The following is a 12585-nucleotide window of genomic DNA, read 5'->3' as shown; positions in this document are numbered from 1 at the left end:
ACACCAGTATTCCTGTGTGACCGTCACAATAGAGACACTGCTGCGTTCTACAGACGTCGCATTATCAATACAGCGTCTCTAGTCCGACACGCTAATAATTCAAGTCATAATAGGGTTCTCTAATAAACCGCGGGTTTATTGGCGACGTTCATGCGTCGTGGGCGTGGTTACCGACGTTCATGCGTCGTGGGCGGGTCTAACGACGTAGTTGCGGCCTAGCTTATTAAGAGCATTATGGCATCCAGGGTCAGGGCATCTCCTTGGGGTGATGCTGAGGTGTGCTACCTTGTGGAGCACCTGGATGCACTTGATTATGAGTGCCATGTGCACTCTGAGCATCCAGTGCTCCATAAACAGGCGGTGCTGCAGAGGATCGGTCGGGGCCTGGTCCGCAGATTTGGGGTGCAGCGCTCTGCTACCCAAATCCGTAAAAAGCTGGCGGACCTGAAATATAGGTCTGCCGACCGAATCGTCAGCATCCGGTCACGGACCCTGCCCCGCCGTGGTGAGTGGTTTTAAAATATGTTAACACAATATATGGCAGCACATTAGTTACAACTGCAATCACCTTAGGTATCTAATGTTATTTGTTTTCCAGCGCCTGCAGCCCCAGAGCCCCCAAGGGAGTCACCTCCAGCCCTGGAGCCCCAGCAGCATTCCTCTGCCAGCTCGCCAGCATCACTCCGTGATATAGGTGCAGCTTCATCTTTCGGTAATGCTTTGACATAAAATACGGTCCATACAACTTGGAAAGTATAGGGCTGTCATGTACTATTAAGTGTTGTGTCTTTCTCTAGCCGGTGGTGCCAGGGGATCCGGGTGGTCCTTAAGCTCGTCATCATCCGAGCAACCTGAAAACCGTAAGTGTTAAATACCAAACATGTACCTGATAGGCTGTGTGCCCACGATGCGTTTTTTAAGGTGTTTCTGCAGCGTTTCTGCTGCTGTGGAAACGCATTAAAAGCGCATGGTAGAAGGTCTGCCATGTTCCCCAATGATAATCCGCATGTGCTGTGCACATGCTGCGGAAATTTCCGCTGCACATTATCATTGCGGAAAAAAACGCAGCACTACCAATTATTTTGCATAAGGTGGTTTTTTTGCGCCGCCATTGACTTGCATTATAATGCGCCAATTCCGCAATACTGCATCTGTACTTGCGTAATTAGCGCGTTCTAATGTGCGGATGGTACCCGGGAGTGGTGCATCGTGGGCACATAGCCTTAATTTGATGAATGTACAGAATTATTGGACTTTTAAGTTTAACTATTACCTCCGTAGAAATCCCAACACTACAAGATCTCCTGGCGTCACAACGGAGACTGAGTGAAGAGATCCACCAGCACGGAGTGATGCTGGCAAGATTTGTGGCAGCCCATGACCGTCACGGCAGCCAATAACTTATTTTTTGTTATGTAGTTGATATTATTTGGTTGGTTATATTTTTTATATTTTTATAAAAAAAAATTAGTTTATATCCACTATTGTCTACACTTTGTTACATCTAATCCTATCCTGTGTGATACTGCCTGACGGGTTGTGTATCTAATCCTATCCTGTGTGATACTGCCTGACGGGTTGTGTATCTAATCCTATCCTGTGTGATACTGCCTAAAGGGTTGTGTATCTAATCCTATCCTGTGTGATACTGCCTGACGGGTTGTGTATCTAATCCTATCCTGTGTGATACTGCCTGATGGGTTGTTTATCTAATCCTATCCTGTGTGATACTGCCTAAAGGGTTGTGTATCTAATCCTATCCTGTGTGATACTGCCTGACGGGTTGTGTATCTAATCCTATCCTGTGTGATACTGCCTAAAGGGTTGTGTATCTAATCCTATCCTGTGTGATACTGCCTAAAGAGTTGTGTATCTAATCCTATCCTGTGTGATACTGCCTGACGGGTTGTGTATCTAATCCTATCCTGTATGATACTGCCTAAAGGGTTGTGTATCTAATCCTATCCTGTGTGATACTGCCTAAAGAGTTGTGTATCTAATCCTATCCTGTGTGATACTGCCTGACGGGTTGTGTATCTAATCCTATCCTGTATGATACTGCCTAAAGGGTTGTGTATCTAATCCTATCCTGTGTGATACTGCCTAAAGAGTTGTGTATCTAATCCTATCCTGTGTGATACTGCCTGACGGGTTGTGTATCTAATCCTATCCTGTATGATACGGCCTAAAGGGTTGTGTATCTAATCCTATCCTGTGTGATACTGCCTAAAGAGTTGTGTATCTAATCCTATCCTGTGTGATACTGCCTGACGGGTTGTGTATCTAATCCTATCCTGTGTGATACTGCCTGACGGGTTGTGTATCTAATCCTATCCTGTGTGATACTGCCTAAAACAAGCAGTGCAGGGGCAGTAAAGCCCACTCCAAAGTCGGCTTTCACACCCTCCTGCTTATTGATGTTATCAGCTGAAGTTGTGTAGGGGCAGGAAAGCCGTCTGAAGTCGGCTTTAATAGCCGCCTGCAAATTGATGTTATCAGCTGAAGTTGTGTGGGGGCATGAAAGCCGTCTGAAGTCGGCTTTAATAGCTGTCTACTAATTGATGTTATCAGCTGAAGTAGTGTAGGGGCAGGAAAGCCGTCTGAAGTCGGCTTTCATTGCCGCCTACTTATTGATATTATCAGCTGAAGTTGTGTGGGGGCAGGAAAGCCGTCTGAAGTCGGCTTTAATAGCTGTCTACTAATTGATGTTATCAGCTGAAGTAGTGTAGGGGCAGGAAAGCCGTCTGAAGTCGGCTTTCATTGCCGCCTACTTATTGATATTATTAGCTGAAGTTGTGTGGGGGCAGGAAAGCCGTCTGAAGTCGGCTTTCACAGATGCCAGCTAATTCAAGAAGAAGAGAGAAGAGGAAAGAATAGGAACATAGTATGAAAACTATAAGGAAGACCTAACATGTTGATCCAGAGGAAGGCAAAAAAAAAACATGCTCCGTTTTGGGAAAAAAAATTCCTTCCTGACTCCACATACGGCAATCAGACTAGTTCCCTGGATCAACGCCCTATCAAGAATCTAATATATACAACCTATAATCTGAGTCAGACTCATAGTGCATGGTATGGCAGATCATTGCCATACCGTGCACCATGACTATGACCCCAAAGACTAAAAGAAGGGAAGTAGGAAGAGGAGGGGAAGAAAACCAGCTGTGAAGAAGACCAGAGGACACAGGGAAAAGACAGAAGACAGGTGATAAAGCCTGGAGCCGGAGGAGGAGAAGGGGAGGAGGTGATCACCAGCGGAGAGCAGGGATGGGAATAGACGGTAGAGAATGGAGGGGAGGGAACGGAGATTGGGAAGGGATCGGAGGGCAGGGGTGAGGGGTCCCACCCTCGGGAAGAGGTAAAGCAGAAAATAAGGCAACCAAAAAACATTTTTATTTCAATCAGGGTGAGATCAGAGGGCAGGGGTAAAGTTAAAAAAGAGGACAATAAACCTTGTTTTTATAAACAAACAAAAATATAAACAATTTTAACAATTTAAATAAGTATTAAATTAACAATATTTACAAAATGATAAAAAAAAATTGAAATGAAACATCACTACAGTTCTTCATATCGATTACCTGTATTTGTGTATCCGTGCCTGGGGGAAACAAAAGAATCAGAACACATGGGATACTGTGGGGGGGGGGCAAGGCTTTGTGGACGCCGGATCCTCTGCACTGGTGTGCTGTGAAGTGGGTCCGGCCTATGGGTCCAAGAATGTTGTTGAAAATGGCCAGGGTCAATCAGAGTATGTACAGTAGACGTTTCATTAAGTTCACCGGCTGCCGCTTTATTTAAAGTCTCAAACATGACCCTTTCTGCATGCGCCCTCTGTCGGTCATCCAGCCTCTGTAGTCTCTCGCCAGCATATGTTGCAAAGCTGTCCCGCTTGGCCTGGGTCTGCAGAAGTAGAATCTTGTTCGCCAGAGATACTAGATCTGGCGATGGCGGCAAGCTGGCCTTTCTTTTCCTTGATTTTCTCTGTCGCCGAGGCACAAGGTCTTCACTTGTAGAGGCCATAGGGTCTTCATTCACCGATGCCATAGGTTCCTCATTCCTTGACATAACACTCGCCTCCTCCATACCACGTTCCGTAGCCGAGATGTCGTCATCTTGCCAATGGTGCTGTGGGAACACAAAAATAAAGTTAAGATTTGGTTACAACATCCAGCAGGTATGTTATGACCAGCATGGGTACACGTGCACTAAAAAACAAATATGAGGGGCGGCTAAACTAGGGCATGTACATTGAAAGTATAAATGCTATTTACAGGGAAGCAAAGAAGGTACTTACATCTTCAACAGGGGAGTCAGTCCGTATGTCGGGGTCTTCTTCCGGGGTCTGCCGTATCGTACACACCATTCGCCGAGGTAGCTCCTGGTCACGGGTGAAGGCAAGCAAATCATAATACCATAATGTCGGCACATAAACCTCATCTGTGCCGGTATCTGACTTCTTTGATTTCTCCACCCGGTTGAGTTCTTTCTTATATACGGTACGTAGACCCTGGATCTTTCTCTTCACCAGCTCTTCATCCACCTTCTCGTTGGGGCCATGCCTTTTAAAGAGGAAAATCAATTGCTGGTAGGCCTCCCTCTTTTTCTCTCTATTGCAGTAGTCTGTTGATTTTATTTGCCAAAGGCACGGCAGGGAGCGGTAGAGGTCAATCATTTCCCTCACAAACTCTTCACTTTTGAAAGCCATCTGAAAAGGATAGCAATACAGTGAGCATACATGAAACATTTTCAAACAAAGTAAAAAGTACTACACACCATTTGCTGACTAAAAATGGCCTCCAATATATAAGCAAATATATACTTATTGAGTGTGATAAAAATCCACTAAAATAACTTACCGTGGAAACAAAGCAATACAGTGCCTGAAAAACCCAAAAGTCAATGTTCAGTCACAGCTGAAGAAAATCCACAAATGAATGGAATCACAGCAGTAGATCGCAACTAGGATCCAAAAATCAGGACGCTGACAAGGCTTCAACAAATCCCAGATGGACGAAACTTGCCCGGAGAACACTGCTACGATCCGAAAGCAAAGCGCAGATAGGAACAAGGGAGCGGAATTGCCCCAACGTCGCCTTTTTAAAAACCCCCGGCCAATCAGAACGCAGTAGCGTCCACCAATCGAAGATGAGTGGGCGCAGAAAGGTAATTTTATGTACGCCTTTCTGTCACAGTACAGTCCCTCAAAGTGTGTATCGTTGAGTGTGGATCGTTGAAATAGCTGCTGTGTGACAGCGTCCCAGCGACCAACGAGATCGTTAGTTAGATCGCTGGGGCGGCCGAAATCGTTGGCAAGTTTACATGTTTGACGGCTCCCGAACGATCTCTCCAGCGATCTCAAAACTGTGACGTAGTAACGATCTCGCTAGCGATCTCGTTATGTGTGACAGGGCCTTAATTTTAAACATTTTTACAAGACTGACTTTGATAGCATAAAAGTAAGGTTAATAATACTACTTTCATTACAAAATCGGCAGTTCTACTCAAATTAGTTGATGCAAAAATGAAAACACCCCACATAAAAACTACTACATCTAGTATTAGTATGACAATGATTTTTAAGAATCGCACCACATCTTCTAGGCATGGAATGAAGAAGATGATGACATATTCCACCATCTAACTTTTTTTATTCTTAAACAATGACCTCTTTTAGAGCCTGGATGCTGGATGGAGAATAATGCTTAACTTGTCTCTTCAGAATTCCCCATAGGTCTTCAGTTGGATTCTGATCAGGAGACATACTTGGCCTCTGAATCACGTTCACCCTGTTCTTCTTCAGAAATGCAACAATTACCTTAGATGTGTGTTTTTGATCATTATCATGTTGGAAAAGTACACGTCTACTAAGGGCACGGGGGGATTTTAGCATATTCTCTATCAATATAGGGCAGTACATCTGTAAATCTAGGATACTCTCAATTAATTGTATCTCACCAACACCAGAAGCACTCATGTAACCCCACATAAGGACACTGCTACCACTATGTTTCACTGTAGGCACCATGCATTTAGAAAAATGTATTTAGAAAAATGCCTGGAGCATAAAGTGGAACATGTTGGTTGCAGTGTCGTTATGTGAGGAAACATGGGTTCTGCTGGTGTAGGGGAATTACAGTTCGTGGAGTGTATTTTAAATTCACAGATGTACTGCCACTACTCAGTAGATGTACAATATATATTGAAAGAGAAGATGCTACCCTCATTCCGTGCCCTTGGTAGACATGCTCTTTTCCACCATGACAATGATCTAAAGCACACAACTGTCGCATTTCTGAAAAAGAACAGGGTGAACGTGATTTAGTGTCTTCTGATCCGAACCCAATCAAACACCTATGGGGAATTCTGAAGAGACAAATTGAGCAGCATCAATCACCATTCGGTGTCCAGGCTCTAAAAAAGGTCAATTTTTAAAATGGTAAAAAAGATAGATGTTGCAATATGTCGTCGGCTGGTTCATTTCATGCATAGAAGACTTGCTGTTGTTTTTAAAAATTATAGAGGTCATACATAATACTAGATGTAGAAATTTTGATGTGGGGTGTATTCATTTTTGCATCAACTAATTTAAAGAAAACTGAAGATTTTGTAATGAAGGTTATATTATTAACCTTACTTTTATGCTATGGGTTAATAAAATGTTATATGAAACTCAGTCTTGGAAAAATTGGAGACTGTTCTTGTATTCAGTGAAACACTGATTAAAATCTTATTTTTCAAACGTTGTGTACTCAAAATATGCAAACAACAGTATATGTATATATATATATATATGTATGTATCTATAAATATATATCAACACTAACAAAAAGTCAGGGTGCCAGGATTCCCAGGTAAAGATCAAGCCTTAAATAGAACAAGTTAAATGGAGGCTGCACACCAGTTAAAAAAGTGAAAAAAGTGCTATTTATAAGTCCATAATGGCGACGTTTCGGTCCTAAGTGAGAACCTTTTTCAAGCAGTACAGAAGTGCATGTGCATACCTTATGAAGAAAAAATTTGCTTGAATACTTAGCGGACGATATGTTGCATTTGGGGATCCCATGATGTGCCTAAACAGTGGAAACCCCCCACAAGTGACACCATTTTGGATGATGTGTCCTGTCAGAGCTGTCGCTCTGCACCGCACCCACAGCGCTTGCAGGACCCTGGGGGTCCTGAGGGCTGCGGGTCCACCAACCGTTCATAAATGTCGGCGCTGCACAGAGCCCAGGCAGCGTCGACATTTATGTACAGTGGGGGGTCTGGAAGTGGTTAAAATTCAATAAAAATAAGAAAAAAGGATACTTTTAGATAAGGATAAGCTTGTTTAACATTTAATAAAACATTTTTTAAAAAAAGGATAAGCACATGTAAGAAAGGATAAGTATAGGTAAGAAGATAAATGTAGGTACAAAAGGATACGTATCGGTAAATATAGGTACGAAAGGATCATTATAGGATGGTAATGATAAGTATAGGCAATAAAAGAATAAGTATAGGTAAGCTAAAATAAGTATAGGTAAGTATTGGTAAGAAAGTGTATGCAAATATAGGTAAGTATTAAGTAAGAATTAGTGTAGGTAAAAAAGAATAAGTATAGGTATGAAAGATTAAGTGTAGTTAAGGATAAGTAAAACAAAAAGTATAGGTACAAAAAGGATAAGTATATGTAAGAAAGGATAAGTGTATGGAATAAACATAAACATATACACACAGGCTTTGGCATAAATGACTACACAACCTTTGAAAAGTAAGATTTTAATCAATGTCTCACTGAACGCAAGAATAATTTTCAACATTTTACCAAGACTGACTTTGATAGCATAAAAGTAAGGTTAATAATACAACTTTCATTACAAAATCTTCAGTTCTACTCAAATTAGTTGATGCAAAAATGAAAACACCACACATAAAATCTACTACATCTAGTATTTGTGCGACCATGATTTTTAAGAATCGCACCAAATCTTCTAGGCATGGAATGAAGAAGATGGCGACATATTCAATCATCTAACTTTTTTTATTCTTCAACAATGACCTCTTTTAGAGCCTGGATGCTGGATGGAGAATAATGCTTAACTTGTCTCTTCAGAATTCCCCATAGGTCTTCAGTTGGATTCTGATCAGGAGACATACTTGGCCTCTGAATCACGTTCACCTTGTTCTTCTTCAGAAATGCAACAATAACCTTAGATGTGTTTTTTTGATCAAAATCATGTTGGAAAAGTACACATCTACTAAGGGCACGGGGTGATTGTAGCATATTCTCTATCAATATAGGGCAGTACATCTGTAAATTTAGGATACTCTCAATTAATTGTAGCTCACCGACACCAGACGCACTCATGTAACCCCACATAAGGACACTGCTACCACTATGTTTCACTGTAGGCACCATGCATTTAGAAAAATGTATTTAGAAAAATGCCTGGAGCCTAAAGTGGAACATGTTGGTGGCAGTGTCATTATGTGAGGATACATGGGTTCTGCTGGTGGAGGGGAATGACACTTCGTGGAGGGTATTTTAAATTCACAGATGTACTGCCACTATACAGTAGATGTACTATCTATATTGAAAGAGAAGATGCTACCCTCATTCCGTGCCCTTGGTAGACATGCTCTTTTCCACCATGACAATGATCTAAAACACACATCTGTTGCATTTCTGAAAAAGAACAGGGTGTGCGCGATTTAGTGTCTCCTGATCTGAACCCAATCAAACACCTATGCGGAATTCTGAAGAGACAAATTGAGCAGCATCAATCACCATGCAGTGTCCAGGCTCTAAAAAATGTCAATTTTTAGAATGGTAAAAAAGATAGATGTTGCAATATGTCGTCGGCTTGTTCATTTCATGCCTAGAAGACTTGCTGTTGTTTTTAAAAATTATAGAGGTCGTACATAATACTAGATGTAGCAATTTAGATGTGGGGTGTATTCATTTTTGCATCAACTAATTTAAATAAAACTGAAGATTTTGTAATGAAGGTTATATTATTAACCTTACTTTCATGCTATGGCTTAATAAAATATTATATGAAACTCAGTCTTGGAAAATTGGAGACTGTTCTTGTATTCAGTGAGACCCTGATTAAAATCTTATTTTTCAAAGCTGGGGAATCAAAATATGCAGAGAACTGTATGTGTATCTATATATATATATATATCAACACTAACAAAAAGTCAGGGTGCCAGGCTTCCCAGGTAAAGATCAAGCCTTAAATAGAACAAGTTAAATGGAGGCAGCACACCAGTTGAAAAAGTGAAAAAAGTGCTATTTATAAGTCCATAATGGTGACGTTTCGGTCCTAAGTGAGAACTTTTTTCAAGCAGTACAGAAGTGCATGTGCATACCTTATGAAGAAAAAATATGCTTGAATAACTAATGGATGCCATGTTGCATTTGGGGAGCCCCTGATGTGCCTAAATAGTGGGAACCCCCCACAGGTGACATCATTTTGGATGATGTGTCCTGTCAGAGCTGTCGCTCTGCACCACACCCACAGCGCTTGCAAGACCCTGGGGATCCTGAGGACTGCGGGACCACCAACCGTTCATAAATGTCGGCACCGCACAGAGCCCAGGCAGCGCAGACATTTATGTACAGTGGGCGGTCTGGAAGAGGTTAAAATTCAATAAAAATGAGAAAAAAGGATACTTATAGATAAGGATAAGCATGTTTAACATTTAATAAAACATTTTTTTTAAAAGGATAAGCATATGTAAAATCTAGTTTTTGCATCTCCAAATGCAACATGATATCCGCTAACAAATTGTCGGCTCAAATTGTTAGCGGATATCATGTTGCATTTGGAGAGTCCCTGTGTGCCCAAACATTGGAGCTCCCCCACAAGTGACCCCATTTTGGAAACTAGACCCCACAAGGCACCTATCTAGATGCATAGTGAGCACTTGGAACCCCAGGTGCTTCACAAATTGATTCATAAAAATGAAAAAGTGTTTTTTTTTTCACTTTTTCATTATTACGAATCAATTTGTGAAGCACCTGGGGGTTCCAAGTGCTCACTATGCATCTAGAAAGGTGCCTTGGGGGGTATAGTTTCCAAAATGGGGTCACTTGTGGGGGAGCTCCAAAGTTTGGGCACAGAGGGGCTCTCCAAATGCAATGTGGTGTCCGCTAACAATTTGAGACGATTTTCCATTCAATTTGTTAGCAGATACCATGTTGCATTTAGAGAGTCCCTGTGTGCCCAAACATTGGAGCTCCCCCACAAGTGACCCCATTTTGGAAACTAGACCCCCCAAGGCACCTATCTAGATGCATAGTGAGCACTTGGAACCCCTAGGTGCTTCACAAATTGATTCGTAAAAATGAAAAAGTGTTTTTTTTTTCACTTTTTCATTATTACGAATCAATTTGTGAAGCACCTGGGGGTTCCAAGTGCTCACTATGCATCTAGAAAGGTGCCTTGGGGGGTCTAGTTTCCAAAATGGGATCACTTGTGGGGGAGCTCCAAAGTTTGGGCACAGAGGGGCTCTCCAAACGCAATGTGGTGTCCGCTAACAATTTGAGCCGATTTTCCATTCAATTTGTTAGCGGATACCATGTTGCATTTAGAGAGTCCCTGTGTGCCCAAACATTGGAGCTCCCTCACAAGTGACCCCATTTTGGAAACTAGACCCCCCAAGGCACCTATCTAAATGCATAGTGAGCACTTGGAACCCTTGGTGCTTCACAAATTAATTCGTAAAAATGAAAAAGTGTTTTTTTTTTCACTTTTTCATTATTACGAATCAATTTGTGAAGCACCTGGGGGTTCCAAGTGCTCACTATGCATCTAGAAAGGTGCCTTGGGGGGTCTAGTTTCCAAAATGGGGCCACTTGTGGGGGAGCTCCAAAGTTTGGGCACAGAGGGGCTCTCCAAACGCAATGTGGTGTCCGCTAACAATTTGAGCCGATTTTCCATTCAATTTGTTAGCGGATTCCATGTTGCATTTAGAGAGTCCCTGTGTGCCCAAACATTGGAGCTCCCCCACAAGTGACCCCATTTTGGAAACTAGACCCCCCCAAGGCACCTATCTAGATGCATAGTGAGCAGTTGGAACCCCCAGGTGCTTCACAAATTGATTCGTAACAATCAATTTGTGAAGCACCTGGGGGTTGCAACTGCTCACTATGCATCTAGATAGGTGCCTTGGGGGGTCTAGTTTCCAAAATGGGGTCACTTGTGGGGGAGCTCCAATGCTTGGGCACACAGGGGCTCTCTAAATGCAACATGGTGTCCGCTAATTATTCAAGCAAATTTTACAATCAAAAAGTCAAATGGCGCTCCTTCCCTTCTGAGCCCTATAGTGCACCCAAACAGTGTTTTTTCCCCAAATATTGGGTATCTGCGTGCCCAGGGGAAATTGCACAACAAATTTTGCGGTCCATTTTTTCTTGTTACCTCTGTGAAAAAAAAAAATTGGGTCTAAAGCAACATTTTTGTGAAAAAAGTTAAATGTTCATTTTTTTCTTCCACATTCAAAAAATTCCTATGAAGCACCTGAAGGGTTAATAAAGTTCTTGAATGTGGTTTTGAGCACCTTGAGGGGTGCAGTTTTTAGAATGGTGTCACTTTTGGGTATTTTCTGTCATAAAGACCTCTCAAAGTGACTTCAAATGTGATGTGGTCCCTAAAAAAATGGTTTTGTAAATTTTGTTGGAAAAATGAGAAATCGCTGGTCAACTTTTATCCCTTATAGCTCCCTAACAAAAAAAAATTTTGGTTCCAAAATTGTGCTGATGTAAAGTAGACATGTAAGAAATGTTATTTATTAACTCTTTTGTGTGACATATCGCTCTGATTTCAGGGCTTAAAAATTCAAATTTTGAAAATTGCAAAATTTTCAAAATTTTCGCCAAATTTCCATTTTTTTCACAAATAAACGCATGTGATATCGAAGAAATTTTTCTACAATCATGAAGTACAATATGTCACGAAAAAACAATCTCAGAATCAGGGGGATCCGTTGAAGTGTTCCAGAGTAATTACCTCATAAAGTGACAGTGGTCAGAATTGTAAAAATTGGCCCGGTCATTAACGTGCAAACCACCCGCGGGGCTTAAGGGGTTAAGCAAGAATAAGTGTAGGTAAAAAGAATAAGTATAGGTATGAAAGATTAAGTATAGGTAAGGATAAGTAAAAGAAAGGATAGGTACAAAAAGGATAAGTTTATGTAAGAAAGGATAAGTATATGGAATAAACATATACATATATACAGGGTTTGGCATAAATGACTACACCCCCTTGGAAAAATAACTTTTTAAACAATGTCTCACTGAATGCAAGACTAATTTTCAACATTTTTACATGACTGACTTTGATAGCATAAAAGTAAGGTTAATAATACAACTTTCATTATAAAATCTTCAGTTCTACTCAAATTAGTTCATGCAAAAATGCAAGCACCCCACATAAAAACTACTACATGTAGTATTTGTACGACCATGATTTTAAGAATCGCACCAAGTCTTCTAGGCATGGAATGAAGAAGATGGCGACATATTCCACCATCTATTTTGTTTTATTCTTCAACAATGACATTTTTTAGAGCCTGGATGCTGGATGGAGAATAATG

General features: G+C 41.3%; 1 protein-coding gene across 1 annotated transcript; it reads right to left on the bottom strand.

Annotated features, from left to right (window-relative positions):
• Positions 1 to 3213: 3213 nt before the first annotated feature.
• LOC141258533 (uncharacterized) lies at positions 3214 to 12521 on the bottom strand. The gene is made up of 5 exons (XM_073673513.1): positions 12474 to 12521; positions 7446 to 7507; positions 4860 to 4883; positions 4298 to 4562; positions 3214 to 4128 (listed from the first exon to the last, which is right to left on the bottom strand). Exons 1-5 carry the CDS (start codon positions 12519 to 12521, stop codon positions 3559 to 3561), a joined length of 969 nt encoding a protein of 322 aa, XP_073529614.1. The 3' UTR covers positions 3214 to 3558.
• Between the last annotated feature and the right edge of the window lie 64 nt (positions 12522 to 12585).

The sequence above is a fragment of the Phyllobates terribilis genome, unplaced genomic scaffold (assembly GCF_046119375.1).
Source record: "Phyllobates terribilis strain yellow unplaced genomic scaffold, ASM4611937v1 Scaffold_3__8_contigs__length_932513732, whole genome shotgun sequence".
Taxonomy (NCBI): Eukaryota; Metazoa; Chordata; class Amphibia; order Anura; family Dendrobatidae; genus Phyllobates; species Phyllobates terribilis.
This window is presented reverse-complemented; position numbering and strand designations above follow the sequence as displayed.